Source organism: Mesoplodon densirostris, chromosome 18, assembly GCF_025265405.1.
Source record: "Mesoplodon densirostris isolate mMesDen1 chromosome 18, mMesDen1 primary haplotype, whole genome shotgun sequence".
NCBI lineage: Eukaryota > Metazoa > Chordata > Mammalia > Artiodactyla > Ziphiidae > Mesoplodon > Mesoplodon densirostris.
Window position 1 is genome coordinate 48,994,849 of NC_082678.1, and position 19,096 is coordinate 49,013,944.

At 44.5% G+C, this 19,096-nt stretch overlaps 1 protein-coding gene across 2 annotated transcripts in view; it reads right to left on the bottom strand.

Annotated features, from left to right (window-relative positions):
* Window positions 1-16,456, bottom strand: part of NXN (nucleoredoxin) — a 159,521-nt gene extending 143,065 nt beyond the window's left edge. For both annotated transcript variants that reach the window (XM_060081320.1, XM_060081319.1), the window contains exon 1: window positions 15,988-16,456. In XM_060081320.1, coding sequence (XP_059937303.1) covers window positions 15,988-16,359 — 372 coding nt within the window. In that variant the 5' untranslated portion in view covers window positions 16,360-16,456. The remainder of the gene's footprint in view (window positions 1-15,987) is intronic.
* Window positions 16,457-19,096: the final 2,640 nt, after the last annotated feature.

The window sequence follows — 19,096 nt, forward strand, 5'->3', positions numbered from 1 at the left end:
CCCAACGTGACAATAAGCAACTTGGGGTATTTATTTCGATCTTTCTTCTTATATAACTGTTTAAGCAGTGTTGCAGTCATGGTATCTGTGTAATTTGGGATCTTGCTTTTTTGAATACAATATCTGAAGTATAGCTCTGTGTGCCAGCAAAGGCATTAAATCATGTTCAACAAGATTCTGAGCACTGCAATTTACTTCACCACCCTGTGATGAACATTTAGGACATTTCCAAAGTCTTACTATGTTATATACAGCTTTAAAGAATACCTTCATGAAGGTAAGTAAGATGAGGCAAGATCATTGGTTTTGTTGACACATTTAGTCTGCATTTATGACGAACTGTTCAGAAAATATTCTAAATTGACACTAATTCCCTTTCCATTCTTAAATCAAGCCCCCTTTAAAGGTTCACCAGATCTTTGTAAAGTTTGCTTTTCATAATTTCTATTATCTATTTAATAAATCTATTTAATTCCCATAGCAACCCTTTGATTTTCCATAAGCAGCCTGCCTACATGAATCTACCATCGGATGAGTAATAAGTATTCTCAGCTGCCTCATACAGAAAAGAATAAGGAATATTCAGGGGAAAGGGAAAGTGTGTGCGTGATCTGGGTAATCACAGACTTTTGGTGTAATATTTGTATGTTTTTCTCAAAGCAACAGACGCATTCCTACGGTGCTGTAGGAGAGTTTTTCTCAGTGGCGGAAATCACATTTCAAACACCTCTTAGGAGCTCACAATCTAAAACAATCCGGCCTAATAAAATGGAGATCCTTCCATAATGAAAATAGTAGTCACAGCCCCTTACTTTTCCTATTTCATAACTTTGGATTCTGGAAGTGATGGATTTTCTGAAAGTGCAGCATGTTTTAGTAAACAAAAACTTACACTAAATACCAGTTGCCTAATACTAGTCACTACAAAAGGCACAGCATAATACAAATGGCTGGCCCGGGGAAGCCTTTTGTCCCCATATAAATCTGAATACTCTTAGAAGGGGAGACTGACAGCCTCAGAGAACAACCTCTTAATTTATCCAAACGACAGGGCACAGAAGTGGGAATTTCACAGACGCTGTCTTCTCATTGCTTTATGTCAGTCCTAGAGGAGGCCCCTCTCAGAGGACAGAGAAAATGCTTTCAAGGTCTCCTTAGCCCACCATACTCTGAGTGTGTCAGGCTAAGTCACTTTGCTTCTGGGGACAGCAGTAGTTTGGGGGGATCCTGTTTCTTGTCTCCATCTTTGTTGGGCTCATTACCAAGGGAAACATGATACCAAGTTATCATAGGGCTATGAAACTACATTTCTAGTCTTTGCCCACCTGAGACAGAAACACGAGCACCTGTCAGGGAGCCAATGAGCAAGATATGCAAAAGGCTTGGTTAAAAAAAAAAAAAAAAAAGTCTGTCAGGGCCACACACACACATACATGCTTATACACATACAAAATACCTTTGTTTTCTTTCACTGAAGTATAGCTGCTGTATAATATTATATAAGTTATAGGTATATAACAGTGATTCACAATTTTTAAAGGTTATACTCCATTTATAGTTATTATAAAATATTGGCTATATTCCCCATGTTGTGCAATATACCCTTGTAGCTTATTTTATACCTAATAGTTTGTACCTCTTAATCCCCTGCACCTAAATTGCCCCTCCCCACTCCCCTTTCTCCACTGGTAACCACTAGTTTGTTCTCTGTATCTGTGAGTCTGCTTCTTTTGTTATATTTACTAGTTTGTTGTATTTTTTTAGATTCCACATATAAATGTGGAATCTAAATGTATGTATAAATATCATACAGTATTTGTCTTTCTCTGTCTGACTTATTTCACTTAGCAGAATGCGCTCCAAGTCTATCCATGTTGCTGCAAATGGCAAAACTTCGTTCTTCTTTATGGCTGAGTAGTATTTTGTTGTGTGTGGGGGTGTGGGGGTGTGTGTGGGGGGGTGTGTATCATACCTTCTTTATCCATTTATTTGTTGATGGAAGCTTAGGATGCTTCCATATCTTGGCTATTGTGAACAATGCTGCTACGAACCCTGGGGTGCATGTATCTTTTTGAATTAGTGTTTTTGTTTTTTGCGGATATATACCCAGGAGAGAATTGCTGGGTCATAAGGTAGTTCCATTTTTAGCTTCTTGAGCAACCTCAATACTGTTTTCCCAAAATACCTCTGAAGAGACACACAAGAAACTGAAAATGGTGGCTGCTAAGGGAAAGGCAAACTATGGCCCACAATGGAAGTGACACTTACTTTTCCCTGCATGCCTTTTGTTTTCTTTGAAATTTCTTCTAACATGTGAAGGCACTATCTTTTCAGAAAATAGAAATTAATTTCACATACTAAAATTTGTTTGTGTAAAACAATATTTAAGCATCGACGTTTATATATACAGTATATACTTTTTTTTTTTTGGAAGAATATACAAGACACTATTAACAGTGGTTATCTTTGGAAAGAGAATTATTTTTACAACTAACCAGTGAAACGCTGGCTTTCTCTTGGAAATGGGAAAAGTTAATAAGTGGAAAAACAGTGCTTAAGTGTATGCTGAATGAAGGAATACAAATGGCTCTTTAATGTAAATAGCAGTAAAGCCATAATCTGTGCTGTGTACGCACACAGACAAATCCCACTCTCCTCGTGAAGGAGCACCATGTCTTGTTCCAAGGACCCGGATGTACCCCGTAACTGCTGCCTCTGTGGCCCTATCAACTGAAGAACAGACTCAGATGATCTCAGGGAAAATGTCATTACTTGAGCCTTCACAGGAAAGCAGTGCTTCAAAAAGTGCTTCAAATCTAGAGTGTTCCACACCACAGCCCCTGCAAATGAATACTTTCCACAAATCCAAATGAAAGAGAATACGTTCAAGTGGTATTAAGTAGTATTTTACTCTTAAGAACATTTGTAAAAGCTTAAAACAATGCATCCAAGGGCTGAAGCCAGCGACCTTCTGCAAATTTAGGCAAGTGATTTCCACCAGGAAAGTGTTTTAGGCATTTAATTCCAATTCATCTTCGTGCCTAACATTTGAAATGTCAGAATTCTTAGGTGCCAAGTTGTAAAGCACATTACAGATTCATGTGTAATCGTAAATGGGCAAATACACTCGGGCAAGAAAGCAAATGCATTTTAAAACAAGGTAAATTGTTCAAAATAAATGGGTTAATTCATCCTAAAAAGCCAAATATTAAGAAAAATCTATCCGCACAAGTACGCTGGGTTGCTTTGTCGCTAGTTACTGTCTCTTGCTCATTTTGAAACAAAATACCACACTTAATTAATTAGCCAGTCGAGTCTCATCCTGCCTGCGCCTGATGGGGAGAAGTGGCATTACAGAAAAGACTCCCTCAGGCTCTATTAGGGCCCTAATGAGACGGTGGGGGGTGGAGGGTGTTGGGATGGGGACAAGGCAGCCATTATTGCCAGGCAGCCTTCAGAAAGCGCAGGATCTGGGCCTCCTGGACAAATCAAGAGCTCTCAACTACACACCAGCTGTTGGAGGTGTCTGGCCACGGCTATTCCTACAGGATCTACCACAGGATCGCTCCACGGGTACTCAGATGATCTAGCAACTCTTCCTATAAGGTATGAATTACATCAGAGGGGGAGAAAATGTGCGCATTATATCAGCTAACTGCAGCCAACAGATGGAATATCCATTTTCAAAAGGGCAGAAAGAGGGCTTCCCTGGTGGCGCAGTGGTTGAGAGTCCGCCTGCCGATGCAGGGGACACGGGTTCGTGCCCCGATCCCGGAAGATCCCACATGCCGCGGAGCGGCTGGGCCCGCGAGCCATGGCCGCGGAGCCTGTGTGTCCGGAGCCTGTGCTCCGCAACGGGAGAGGCCACAGCAGTGAGAGGCCCGCGTACAGAAAAAAAAAAAAAAAAAAAAAAGGGCAGAAAGAGGTAGATTCTGCAAACTACAGGTTGGTGAAGTTCACATCGGCCCTTAAGTAAAACCTTGCAGGTTATCACAGTTACTAAACACTTCAGAAAAGAAGTGATCAATTTAGAAGCAAGCATGGGCTCACCAAACACAAAGCATTGCAGACTATCTTCCCTCGAAAGGGAAACAGCAAATATCTAAGTTATAGCAAGCTACCTGTTAAGGTCTCCTAGGATAAACATGTTAACCAGATGAGAAACATGGGCTGGAATAATGATACAATTAGGCAGATTTAGAACTGGCTGGATTTGAAGTCAGTTGAACAGCTAACCAACAGACCACTATTAGCCCAGAGGAAGCCCCTAGCCATGTGCCCTGGGACTCCATCACCAGACATAGACAAGGTCCGGAAGGGATCACATAGTTCAAGGTCCAGAAGGGGCTATGATCATAGTGGATGAGCACACAGGCATAAAAAATATTTCAACAGACTGCAAAAACTCATCAAATCTCAATAAACTGATTCTTAAAGGTGACAGACACAATATTTGGGACTCTGTTCTCATTTGTTCAGGTATTAAGATTGGTGAAAAAGACTTTGGAGTTTTGTTGACCAAAAGGTCTGTGAATCAACACCGTGCAATGTGACTGTCAGCCTCAGAGCCACCTGTGCCCACAAGGGCCCCCCACCCTGGACTTCTCAGATACAGGAGGCTAGGACCCTTTTGAACCTAGGACTCAATATTCCACAGACCTAGATAAAGAGGGAAATACAGCTAAGAAAAGGTTGGGAATGTGGCAAGTAGACAGACCCAGAGACAAAGACAATTTAAATGAAAGGGAACAACAAATAAACGGTCAGGAGAGGGGGGAAAGATTTGGGATATAGGTACCAAATGCAAAGTGGAGGGCTTATTTGGATTCAAACAAACAAACTGTAACAACAACAAAAAAAAATCATGAGACAATCAAGGAAATTGAAATACTGGCTGGATATATGCTGATATGAAGGAATTATTAGACTTTTAAGGTATGATATGATGTTGTGGTTATTTTTTTTTAAAGAGTTACTTAATGAAATGTTTAAGAAGGAAGTGATATGATGTCTGGGAGTGACTTCAAAGTAATCCAGTGAGGGGTGGGGGCAGTGGGTGTCCCTGAGTTGATGTTGTATCTGGGCGCTGGGTGCATGGGGGTTCCCTATATTATTTTCCCCACCTGTGTGGTGTTTGAAGTTTTCCATAATAAAAAGGTAAAAAAAAAAAAAAAATGGCAGAGGAATAGGCACAGACCAGTATCTCTCCCCTCTCCTCTCCCAGCTCAAAAGTGAAAATAGAAGCCACTTAGTAAAAGTGAGCATTCAATTAGTCAAAGAGATAGTCTAGAATCATACCCACATTCAAAGACATGGATATGTCATCACGTCAACAACTGACAAAGAATGATTATAGTCCTAGTAGGAAACTGAAGAGACACCAGATTACATGATAGGCCATTAGAAGCAAAGAGTCAGGTGTTGAAGGTAAAGGGGATACAAAGGAAGAAAAAACCTGAGAATTCTTCTCTCCTATAATCTGAATAACCATTTAAAAAAATGGAATGGGGACTTCCCTGGTGGTCCAGCAGTTAAGATTCCACGCTGACAATGCAGCGGAGACCCCGTGTTCCATCCCTGGTCAGGGAACTAGATCCTGTATGCCGCAACTAAAGATCCCACACACAGCAACGAAGACCCCACGGGCCACAACTAAAACCCGGTGCAGCCAAATAAATTAAATTAAATAAGTCTTTTTTTTTTTTTTTTTAATAGAAGGACTTCCCTAGTGGCACAGTGGATAAGAATCCGCCTGCCAATGCAGGGGACACAGGTTTGATCTCTGGGCCAGGAAGATCCCACATGCCGCATAGCAACTAAGCTTGTGCACCACAACTACTGAAGCCCATGTGCCTAGAGCCCGTGCTCCGAAACAAGAGAAGCCACCGCAGTGAGAAGCCCGCGCACTGCAACAACTAGCCCCCACTCGCCGCAACTAGAGAAAGCCCGCGCGCAGCGACGAAGACCCAATGCAGCCAAAAATAAATAAAAATTAAAGCTTTAAAAAAAATGGAATGGCACAACCAAGCACCTGGGTACACATTCCAGTGACACTATGTACCAGGCACTGTTCTAAACAATTTTCAAATATTAACTCATTTAATCCTTAACAATACAACCCTATGAGATAGATACTATTATCTCCATTTTACTGACCAGAAACTTAGAGACACACAAGTTAGGTAATTTGCGTCACTGTCACATTGCTAGAGAGTAACAGAGACAGAATTCAAATCCAGGAAACTTGATCCAGAGTCCATACTCTTATGCACTGTGCAACAGGTTTTAAATACCACTTATAATGGGGCATTTTTGAAGGTCTGTGGGTTTAAACACTTTTCTAAGTTGCAGTCAAGCACGTGCCCAAAGGTGAAAAAAGGCTGCTCTCAGATGCACATCCACTGCCATTCAGAGCTCAGAGGGCAACACTGTGATTTTGCCTATTGCACCTTGTTCTGCCCAGTCTTTATATTTCACATCAAACCCTAAAAATGAGTAACAGATGAGGCAGCTGTGCTGTGAGCCACCACGATCAAAAGAAAACTGTCTTGACCTGATCACGTACAAGGGGGAAGAAAGGCAGCATCTTCTGATTTTAAGCACACTCAATCCATTCAGATTTTCATCCCAGGGATATTGACCAAAAAAGACAAACAAAAAACTGTAAAAAACCGATTCATGTGGATAAAATTCCCCTAGGAAAACAGAGGGAAATTCTATCCCTAGAACAGCAAAACTTACCACACCCTATTTTATGACTACTCAACAATGATCCAAGATAAAAGCATTATTAACTGTAGAAATATTACTTGAATTTACCTGTAACTGGGGTCTCAAAATAATCTGAAGGGGAGTGGGTGATAGATGTACTAGAAAGGAATGCTGAACTTTAAGCTTAAATTGTTTTTTAAAAAGGGTTTTCTGAGGTGTAGTTCATACAAAAATCCATTGTATATCTGGTCCAAGAGTTATATGACCAGCAAGCAGCAGAAAATTTATGTTTGCATTTAATCACAGATGCCACAGAACAAAAGTTTCCATTACAGGCTTTCACTACAGAATAACAGCACTCAAGCAACTTTCAATTACTATACTTCTTACTTGTCATAAAGCAGAAAGCACATGTTTGAGATTTCACTGGAAGTTAGAACAGCAGTTTCTGAAAACCTCATAAAAGAGAGGACTGATTTAGTCCTAGGATCTCGGCAGGATACCTGAAGTTCAATTTTGTCTCTGAACAAAAGCACGAAAGCAGCCCCAAGGCTTTGCATAGGATGAAGGGGAGCTGGGGACACTTCACCGGCTGATCTAAAAAAAGGCAAATGATTAAAAGGCCCTTAGAAACCACCACCACAGAAAGGCAGCAACAGAAGACATTCTGGCTCTCCTGTCTTCCCAGCAACAGCAAATCTTTTAAGCGGTTAAACTATCTCTGTCTTATTTCAGAGTCTATCTAGAGTGAATCCACTCAGAAAGTGATTTGTTGAAAAGAGAAGTTTCGGCTCCCTCCTCTTCCCTGGAGAAGGTTTGATGTGCACATTTTTTTTTTTTTTTTTTTTGTGGTACGCGGGCCTCTCACTGTTGTGGCCTCTCCCTTTGCGGAGCACAGGCTCCAGACGCGCAGGCTCAGCGGCCATGGCTCACGGGCCCAGCCGCTCCGCGGCACGTGGGATCTTCCCGGACCGCGGCACGAACCCGTGTCCCCTGCATCGGCAGGTGGACTCTCAACCACTGCGCCACCAGGGAAGCCCTGGGGTGCACATTTTTTAAGATCCAATTTCTTGAACAGAAAGGACCGAGCTGAATTTAAGAGAGTTTAGCTGAGCCCTTTCTTCCAACACCAAGACCCTGATCTAATAATTGGTTCTCTTTGAATCAATTCTCCAACTCAAATATACTTTGAAAAACTAAAATGCTTAATAGCTACTGCTGACTAGTTGCTGGAAGACATAATATGCATGCAGTTTGAGTTCCTTGGAAGAAAGATGCTAGAGAAACACAAACTATTTAGGAAATATAAAAGCATGGAATGATAGGCCTGCAGCTTTTAACTGACTAAGATTTTTGACGTTTCAAAAATGGAGAGGCGAGTCTTTTTCTATTTTTGAGCACAGAATTACAGGGCAACGGAGTTACACATTCACTTGCTCATGGAAGTACTCTTGAAAGCACTCATTAAGAAACAAAAACAGCCACATACTGTGGGTATATACAATTATACAATTCAATTAGGGCCCAACTCTAATATTAAATGTTAAAATCGAGCTAAGTACCAGTGAAAGTGCACATTCCAACTCACACGATGTGGAAACTACCGTGCTTTCAAGTTACCAATCTAAAAGTCACACGCCTGCTTTCTGTGACCATATTATCCGATTGTCAGCACCAAAACACTGATCATCTTCCCCTCCCTTTGGCTGGTTTCTGTCCTCAAGGAGCTTAAAGTCAAATGAAAAATACAAAAAAAAAAAAATCACACAAGGCTAAGTGCTAAGGCATCTATGTACTCCATCTATGGACGTTCACAAAAGCATCCCACCTAGAGAGGAAAGAGACAGGAAAGCTTCTTAGAGCAGGGAAACCAGGACTGATTTTAGAAAGATCCAAACTAGCCAGGTAGGAGGAGAGAGGACACTGCCCAGGTGGGAGAAGAGGCAGGAGAATAGTCGGGGACCACGCTTTAGAGTTTGGACTTGACCCCAGAGGCTATGAAGAAGTACTGAAAAATTCTTAAGCAGGAGAATGACAAGATCAAAGTTGTGTTTTTGAACTTGTCATTCCATTCCGGAAACAGTCCAGAGCAGTACTGCTCAAGGTGGGTCTGTAGCCCAGTAGTTACCCATCAGTTCTTTGTTACTGGTCCATGACAGGGCAGGTACAGAAATGGAGAGTGAGCACCTAGAATTGCTTACAGCAGCTCAACATTCCAGCAACATCCAAGCTTGTGACCAATGGTCTCATCTTGTTGACCAGGACAGAGACCAGTCTGTGTGTTGTCAACCCAGTGGGGAGTTGTATGTGGTTCAAGCTGTACAGTAGTCCTGTATAATAGGGCCACGTATGGGTGTGTGACTGATTGGAAATTAACACAACAAAAGCAAATTGATCCTTGATTATAGACAGTTTGAGAAGCTCTAGTCTTGAGAATCAGGGGTCAGCATTGGAAGCAAAGAGCCCATGGAGGCGGCTGCTGTGGTCCAGATGAAATATGAACTCAAGCAGTGATGGTAGGAATGGAGAGAAGGGGTCAGAGTTGAGAACTGTTAAGGAGATCAACAGGGCTCAGTGCCTTTTATTTTTCTATTTTTTAATTTAGTTTATTTATTTACTTTTTGCTGCGTTGGGTCTTCATTGCTGCACACGGGCTTTCTCTAGTTGGGGCGAGCGGGGGCCACTCTTCGTTGCGGTGTGCTGGCTTCTCACTGCAGTGGCTTCTCTTGTTGCGGAGCACAGGCTCTAGGCGCACGGGCTTCAGGAGTTGTGGCTCGTGGGCTCCAGAGCGCAGGCTCAGTAGTTGTGGCCCACGGGCTTAGTTGCTCCGCGGCGTGTGGGATCTTCCTGGACCGGGGCACGAACCCGTGTCCCCTGCATTGGCAGGCGGATTCTTAACCACTGCGCCACCAGGGAAGTCCCTCAGTGCCTTTTAGATGTGAGGGGTGGGAGAGAATCAAGGGTGACTCCTGAGACTCAAGAGCTCTTAGTCACTTTTTAAATAATGGCAAGATGTAAAGCAACAGTATGCAAGAGCTTCGTAAAAGTCAGGATCAGCAAAAAGATTCTAAATTCATAGTCATTTTCTTTGAGTGCCTTTGAATAAGTATAATGATAAATTAATGAAATACAGAAACCTAAGCACCCCGGTGGTTAACACTGAGCACCACTGGGGATTCAAAACATGAAAAAAGAACACATCCTATGCCAAGCTTACACTCTCCCCCTGAAACAAAATTGTGCAGTAAGGAGCCCAGACTAGTTCAGAATGGGGCAAGCTGGAACCCTGGGGTCCCAGGTCCTAACAGTAAATAAAGAAGAACCCCCGCCCCCGGCCATCCCCCCAACTGAGGGACTTGTTCACCCCCCACCCCAGCTGTATACAACACAAAGCCTTCTTTCTCCAATTTGCGCAGATATTAAAACAAGGCCTCAAACCACAAGGAACAGTGATAAAAAGGGGGTAGGGGCGGAGGAAACGGGTAAATGAAATCAATGACCCTAACCTCAAAACCCACTGCTTTCCTCTGTGCTCTGGTTCATATCCCAACCCATATCAGGAGACAAATGGATCAGCAAAAGCTGTGGACAGCTGGTCCGTCAGGCCTGAGCCGCTAACTAGAAGACAAGTATTAAATCTGCAAATGGCAACAGGTCTGAACAAACCTATCCTACAACATTCCAGAGCTGGGAAGGGAGGCGGCTCCGTCTTAGGGGGGTGAGGCTTCTACAGCTCCAGAGACCAGAGCAGGCACCGTCCATTTCCCACGCGAAAGAGCAGCCATCCTGCAACCCCCAAGCCGCCCAGATTTGAGCAGCTAGGATCAGCAGAAGACATGCCTAATGGCTTTGGCAAACCACAAAAACGATCACCCAAGTACGTAATTAACCTCTCTCAAGAAGAGTACCCCATCATCTGAAAGCTCTTCTCCTTTATCATGCCTGGCTTCCCCGATTTGCTGTCTCAAGTTTCACTGGCAAATATAAGTATGAAGCTCAGTAAATATCAGTACTATCAGTACTTTAAGGAATGATGTTTGTTATATTCATTTGCTTTTGTTTCATTTTTCTAGATCTTTCTCCTCGATTGTAAGCTCTTCTAGGGCAATTCTTTCAACTCCTTGCTCATATCCCCTTGTATGCTTATAAAAGTCATTTGTTCGAAAAGTTAAAAATATGCCTCATAACAGTTTTGCAATTCTGTAATGTGATATATTCCAAAGGCTCACACTATAAAACGAATTACTGAAGTTCATGGTCATTTATGAACAAATAATAATTGCTAGCACTTATTGAACATGTACTATATGCTAGGCACGTGTATATTATCTTGTGTAGCCTTTACAACAATGCTGTAAGGCAGGTGCTGTTGTCATCTCCATTTTATAGGTTAGGAACCTGAGACACAGAGAGGTAGGATAACTTGCACAAGGTCACACAGCTAATAAATGGCAGAGCTAGGATCTAAAGGACAAGAGTCTGTATTTTCAGCCACTACACCAGACAGCTTCATTATGCAGAGAAGAAAAATGAGCTTAAGAAATATATTACAAATAATGGAATGAGAAAAAAGCCTCTCAAGGAAAATTGCTCTTATTACTTTAATCAGACTGTTGTCTTTTATTAGATGGATCCAAGTCCTGGAAACACAGTCAACAGAGGGAGCCTGTCCTGGCTGGTCCAGCCTCCTTATGTGGAAGGCAGAAAACGTCAATATTCAAAGCGGTGCCTTTCTGCCATCTTTTACCACCTTGAAAGTCATTTGTCGGTGTTGTAGAAATCATTCTTTTAGTGGCTAGGGTATTTGGACTGAGGGAGAAAGCAATGGGAGAGATAGAGCTGTAAGACTGTCAGGGTTGGTACCAAATCTCATACCATCCAAAGAGCCAAAGTGATTCAGGTGAATTCTAGGCCAAACCTCTGATTTAGTCTGAACCAGAATCACCAAGAGCAAACAACCCTGGTGGGGAACAGGAAGATACCACTTCCCCTGGCCGAAGCAGGTGGACCAGAGATGCTAGACCAGAGCCCCTAACTCTGCTGCTCTCCTGCTCTGACTTTCTCGTCCCCTTTCTATGGGGCAGGAAGTTCTGGGACCAAGCCAGAGCCCACCAAACCTGTCCAGGTCAACACCAGCAATACTGGACTTCCCTGGTGGCACAGTGGTTAAGAATCCACCTGCCAGTGCAGGGGACACGGGTTCGAGCTCTGGTCCAGGAAGATCCCACATGTCGCAGAGCAACTAAGCCCGTGAGCCACAACTACTGAGCCTGTGCTCTAGAGCCCGCGAGCCACAACTACTGAAGCCCTCACGCCTAGAACCCGTGCTCTGCAACGAGAAGCCACTGCAATGAGAAGCCCTAGCACCACAATGAAGAGTAGCCTCCACTCACCGCAACTAGAGAAAGCCCACACGTAGCAATGAAGACCCAACACAGCCATAAATAAATAAATGAATAAATGAATAAATGAATATATATATATATATATATATATATATATATATATATAAAGACCAGTGGTACTGTGTCCTTTGATGTCAGGGCACGCACACTGACCAAATGTTTTCCATCAGGCATCCAGCCCAGGCAAAGCTGAGCCCTGTGTCTCTAAGACCAAAACCAGTGCTTTCCTCTGTGATGCTGAAGCAGATCCCAAAGATCAACTCTCCAGTTTTGACAACTAAGTAACCCATATTAGTCTAAAGGGATAAATCAAATCCCAAAAGTTCAAATCTTCACCACTTTCCAACTATTCATCACATTTTCTCTCCAGAACTCTGAAAAATGTCTATCAACAAAACAAAAAACAAACCTTCTTATTAAAACAAATCTAACTGCCTTAACTTCAGGATTATATGTTTCCTGACAACACGGCTCTTATAAAAGCACTCAAAGTTCTGTTATCATCTAATTACAATTTCTATACAGCTCTTTATGTGTGTGTGCTTAGAAGCCAAAAAGTGAAGCTTCAATTACTTTTGCACCAACCACTAAAGCAAGTAGAAACTGGACAACCTTCCACAAAGAATTTTTTTTTTTAAAAGATACTGGAATCCTGTTATTTGGTGTTCTCTCACAGTTCCAAGCAAGGTTAGAGGAGCCATGCAAAACACAGTTTTAAAGTCTCGGCCATCCCGAGACTTTCTTACTATATAAAGGGGAAATTAATAAAAGAAGAAAAAGAGAAATAACACACTGCATTTTCTTTCCCTACCATAATTTTTCAATTTTCTTTAGAGAAATGCCAGCCAATAACTAATTAGAACCATATCCTTTGTTATCCCAGTGGGAAGTATACCAATGGATTTAAGAACAAAAGTTAATGGGAACTTAAAAAAATTAGTAATCTGGAACTTTGGTTTCCCTTCAGTGTAAAATCAAAATTCTCTCCTTCAATGCTATTTTTATAGTTGGTGAAACAACATGGACAGAATCCATCAACAAGAAGCTAAGCTGTCTAGCCGGTGAGCACCCTGAACCACGGGTGCCCTGGGTTTTTCACTGTTGTTATCACAGAATTGGCATCCCAAGATCACAGATTTCTAAGCACCCCAATTTCAAATATGAGAGACAAAAACTCAAAGTTACAGAAAAGGAATTTGTTTCACATCTCTTTGGTTTCAAGGGGGAAAATAATTTCTTCCAAAGTGAGTACATAGCTGTTGTAATTTCTAAGAGTATATTTTCCATAAGAAACACAGCTGGAGTCCTTTTATCTGGTATATCACCACAAATAAGAATATTTCTAGATCAAATCTTGAATTGCCTATTCATGAACATCAAGGAGCAGAAACTACTTCCTCAAAAACTGGACTTGTTTTAGTTTTTTAATAAACTTATTTATTTTATTTATTTATTTTTGGCTGCACTGGGTCTTCCTTGCTGCGTGTGGGCGTTCTCTAGTTGTGGTGGGTGAGCAGGAGCTACTCTTCTTTGAGGTACGCGGGCTTCTCATTGCAGTGGCTTTTCTTGTTGCAGAGCACAGACCCTAAGCGTGCAGGCTTCAGTAGTTGTGGCTCCAGGGCTCTAGAGCACAGGCTCAGTAGTTGTGGCGCACGGACTCCTCGGTATGTGGGATCTTCCCCCACCAGGGCTCAAACCTGTGTTCCCTGAATTGGCAGGCGGATTCTTAACCACTGCACCACCAGGGACGCCCTGGACTTGTTTTAGACAACAAAATGAACTATAGAATGTGAGTCAGAAAAGCTCTGAGCAAAAATAAATTTTTAAGATGCTAACGCACCATGGTTTGGGCACGGGCCAGCAATGTGAACTGTATTTTCAAATGAGGTTCTGTCCTGTGTCATCCAGACTCTCATCCTGGTGGAATTAGCAAGTCCAGGCTGGAGCCACAGACCACTTTTTTTTCATGTGAAAGGACTGGCCAGAGCACAATGAACTAGGCACGGCCTATGTCATATCAGATATTCTCCTTTTTGGAAAAAAAGCTTTGAGCATTTGCAAAACATCTCAAATTTTTTTTTTAAACATCTCAATTTGCCCCATATTTTTACTATCCAGCAAATTTATTTCCCCCACTTGTGGAGAAAAGCACAACAATAGGCCTCAGGTCTGTAACATTTTACCATCACTGTGTATTTGCAAAAGCTAGGATTCATTTGTATTGCCCAATAAGGACATTATTTTACATGGACTTTGGTCTACAACAGAAAATGGACATAACAATGAAAATATTTCTTGATAAATCACTTTCTGGACATTACTCCTCCCCAAAACGATCATAAAAACCACCACCAAGGAAAACAAAGGATTCCCATGTTTTAAAGCAAAAAAGGACTGGCTATTCATATTCAGGCACCATATAAATCAAATATGGGCAAGATCACCTAAAAAGTGTTTAAAACGCCAAGTTTTGCCTCCGTGTGGTTAGTGAGCCCATGTTTCTCCAATGTTAAATTTACAAACTGTATTTGTTAAACTGTATTTCATACTTTAAATACCAAGCCTGTACCTTACACTGCTTCCATGGATGATTTACTCGAGACATATGGGGTCACAGTCTAAGCCTTTTACTCTACTAAGTTTAAATCATGCGTCTCAACAAGATTCTGTACACATTAAAGCAGCACATGGCGGCCCTAAACGCCCCCAGAAGAGCCCTTCTCCTGTCCACTCCATAAAATGAGAGTTTCCTCCGGAAAGGAAGGGGCTGGATTCACACGTTGCATCAGGCATACTAATTAAGCAAAAGCGCTCCAAAACTTTTTCTGTTTCGATTCACGGCAAAATTTCCTGAATTCGTTTTATTAAAACAGACATCTTCATCCAACAGACATACTCAAAACTCCAAGCTAATTTCAGCAGCAAACGGGGTGGGGGGGGGCGGGAGATGATAAGTTGACAGCAAGGTATAAATTTCCCCCAATCCTCGTTCTTCCGGTCAATCTGCACCTATGGGATCAGTTCAGCATTTAATTCTATGTCAAGGCAACACTGGCCCACCAACCAAGCAACTAAGAGCTGCACGGACGGGTCTGGTCCGGTGCCCGAGAGGCATCTGGTGAGGATGGCTGGACAGCCAGACAATGAAAGGCTCCCCCGGGGGCCACTAGTTCAGCCCGGGGTAGGGGTGGGGGCGGAGGAAAGGCGAAGGCAGACGAGCGAGCTCCTTCTCGCCCGAAGCCACGGTCAGCGGCCGACCCCCCCTTCAAGGGCTCCTGGCGGCCTAGCCTCGGCCTCCGGGTCCCCGGCCACAGCCGGAGGGAGCCCCAGGAAAGCCGATTTCTCTCGGAAAGAGAGGAAACTTCCTGGTTCAGGCATTATGGGTAGGGGGCTAGCGCCCTCCCCCACCACCACAGGTATCCGCGGGGAGTCTAGTGCTGAGGGAAGGAAGCGGCCCCTCCCCGCGCCTCTGCCTGGGGGTGGGGGTCACCGAGTCGCGAACCCCGAGCGCAGCCACCCCCTACTCGAAGCTTCCCACCATGGGGGAACCGGGTTCTCGACTCCCCAGGACGCGAGTGGGGGTCCCGGGGGTTTCAAACTTCCCCAGCGGGCGCGGCCTGGCACCGGCACAGAGGAGTTGCCGCGGGAGCCTCTAGCCGGCGAAGTCCCGGGACGGGGAGGCGGGCAGAGGCAGGGGACGCTGAGGGGCAGGAGGGGAAGCTCGTGCACGACGGAGGAGGGGGCGGAGGAGACGGAGGAGGGGGCGGAGGGGGCGCCCGGGGTGGGTTGTGTGACGGCGAGGACCCGGCTCCCGGGAACTCGCTGGCTGCGCACCCAGGCCGGGGACGCCGACGAGGCCGGCGCCGCTCACCTTCCTGTGCTTCTCCTTGTAGGGCAGTGCCAACCACGGCATGTCCCGCACGAAGTCCTGCCACTGCCGCTGGTCCTGGTCCGAGGACACGAAAACGATTTCCAGGCGGCGCCGCGACTCGGGTTCCGCCGCCGCCCCGGCCCCCGGCCCCGGGCCGGCCCCAGCCCCTGGCCCGGCCGCCGCGTCCCCCCGCAGGCGGCCGTAGAAGGCGGCCAGGCTGGCGCTGAGCTGCGCGCAGGGGGCGCTCAGGCTACAGCCGAAGTAGAGCCCGAGCAGCGAGATGCCGCGGGCAGCCAGCGAGTGCACGTCCACCTCCTCGCCGCCGCCCGTCACCAGTTTCTCGCCCAGCAGCTCCTCCAGGAAACCCGACATCCTGGCCCACCGCTGCCCGGGCACGCGGGCACCCGGGCAGGCAGGCGGCGGCGACCGCGCTCCCTCGGTCCGCGCGGCGGGCAGAGGCGGCAGCAGCGGCGGCGGCGGCGGCGGCGGCTGCGGCGGCGGGCACTGGGGAAAAGAAAGCCCCGCCCTTGGGGCCCGCCCACGCCACGCCCCCTTTGTAGCAGTGCTAGCCGCCTAGGCACTGGCTGCTGCAGAGGGCGTAGGGGGCGCGGGCTCCCGCCGCGTGGCCTAAGTGCTCGGGAGACAACCCTGGCGGAGGACTTCCCATCTTCACACAATGTTACCTTCATCAAGGCTAGGTCTTGCTCGGCACTTACTTCTCTGTGTGTATGTTTCGTGTTCTCTACTATAAGAGGACTGGAGAACGCCACCTCTTTTATTTCTTGTGTAGCTTCTGATCTAGTGCTAGGCGCATGGGAGGGAATCCATAAGTACTTGTGGGTTGATCGCAGGTCTCACTGTGGGATTTCAGTCCCCAGGTCGCCGCGGCCATTCCTCACCAGCGATTAGCTCTCTTCCATCTCCACAAATATAGGGACCAGATGCCACGGCATCTCTAAATCGAAGCTGGCTGCTTTCCTGAACCGGTTCCGTGGCTTCTATTAAGTCTGTTGATAGTTGAGAAAAATTCTAGGGATTTTTCCCCCCAGCTGGCAAGACGCTACCCTACGGTTAGAGAGAACCTGGATTAAACAGGTGGTCTGTGGCAAGTCTTCCGGTCTCCCCACCCCGACACACACACAGTCGAAAAAATAAAATGTACACAATGCCCACCCGCAACAGAGGAACAACAGTGTGTCAGCTCAGCTACCAACAGCCCAGTGAAAGGATGGGATGCCCCTCTCACAGCTCTCCACCAGCCCTTTGCAAGTTATTTCTTGGACATCTACCGCCATCTAGTGGAAAGGGTGAAAAAGAAAACGAGATACTGGCAGCCAAGCAGAATGTCTATATTTTATAGCGGCTTTCCACACACGCAAACACACACACACAAATCATAGCCTGCTTTACAAGAGTTCATTTAAACCTCAGAATATAACTGCAAGCTTTTGGCACAAACATAAGTCTTCACGCTTAAGGTTCCCAATTTTCTGGGATAGAACATGGAATTGTACTAGTTTTCAGTTCAGTGAAATGTTACTACATAAAGCGGTGAAAGAGGTGGAGGTGGAGGCGGGCGCCACGAGTGGACTGGCAATCTCTTGAAACGATGTCCACTTTCTCAGCATCCACCTAACACTGCTGCTCATTTCACAAGTAGGATCTTTGGACTGAGGATTGCCTTTAGGCAGGCAAGAAACCTATGATAAAGGCGAATTCCAAGCTCATTTTTAGTGTCATGCCAAAATTCTGTGCGACTGCAGGGACAGTGTTATTATCCAACACATGGAAAGCATCGCTTTTTAGTGAAAACATGTAAAAGCTATTAACATAGCAGACATGAAGTTGTTAGATATCTTTTAAAATACTGAAAGTGGGTTAAAGTGTTTTATTTTCTCATCCAAATCATATTTGAAACACCCGTGGGTGGGTTACATCAGGCCCCATCCAAAGCATGTGAGACAGATAGATTCCTACACCCTGACGTTTTCAAGTGAACACTGAAGATATGGACGAGGACCATAAGCATCCTATGGAAGACGAGAGACAAAGTATTTGGTGTGGAGGTAGGTGAGGAGGGAATTAGGGGGGATTGCAAATTGGGGAAAATAGTGAAGTCATTATTAGAGTACTTAACTTTGGTATACTATATGCAAGTCTGTATAAAGAGGTGGTATGTTCAGCATTTTCCTTTTATTATTTGACAGGAAAGCACTTTCTACTGGAGTGTGTCCAAACCAGCATCTGGCACCTGGGAAATTGAGAGTTTGAACATACTGCACATGAAATATAAATAAAATTTAGAGAATTGTTGGTGCAGCAGGCCTTGGTTAGATGCCAAATACTGCAGCTGCCTTTTAAAGGGGTGTGGAAAGAGGGGATTTGCAATGGAAATGATTCCAAAATCATAGTTCTAGTGGGTGTTTGTTACAAGAAGAAGCCTGAGGAGACTCACTGGGCTTCCTGTAAAGAATAGCCAACATCCTTTGGCTTATGGAAAGCACTCTCTCTGAGTATACAGTTCAAGAGACCCACTTAAAGAAAATGTCCCAACTGGTATTTAGCTAGTTATGTTACATGAATTGACCCACTATTCTGCAAATTATTATTGTTTTAAAATATGTGTTAAGGAGCCACAACATACCTGACATTTATAGCACTTACACATTACAGTTTTTCTTTGGGGAAACTGCATTCTAAGGCACATGATGTCATACAAAACATGCACAGAACAAATACGTATCTGTCACCTTTAAGTTTCGTAAATCACATTCCTTGGTCTTCAGTTATAGTAGCATAAGTGCACAAAGATGTATGTGTACAGATAGTTATTGATACACTGGTGAAATCAGAAAGAGACTGGAAAACTGGAAAGAGCCTAACTATGTATCAATGAGGAGGGTTAAAGGATGGCGCATTCATCATTTGGGATACAATCTAGTCATTGAAAAGAATTAAGGAGGTTTCTATGTACACTGTATCAGTCTGTGCTCTCCAGAGAAAGAGAACCAATAGAGAGAGAGATTTGCTCTAAGGAATTGGTTCACATGATTATGGAGGCTGAGAAGTCCCAACGTCTGCAGTCAGCAAGCTGGAGACTCGGAAGAAC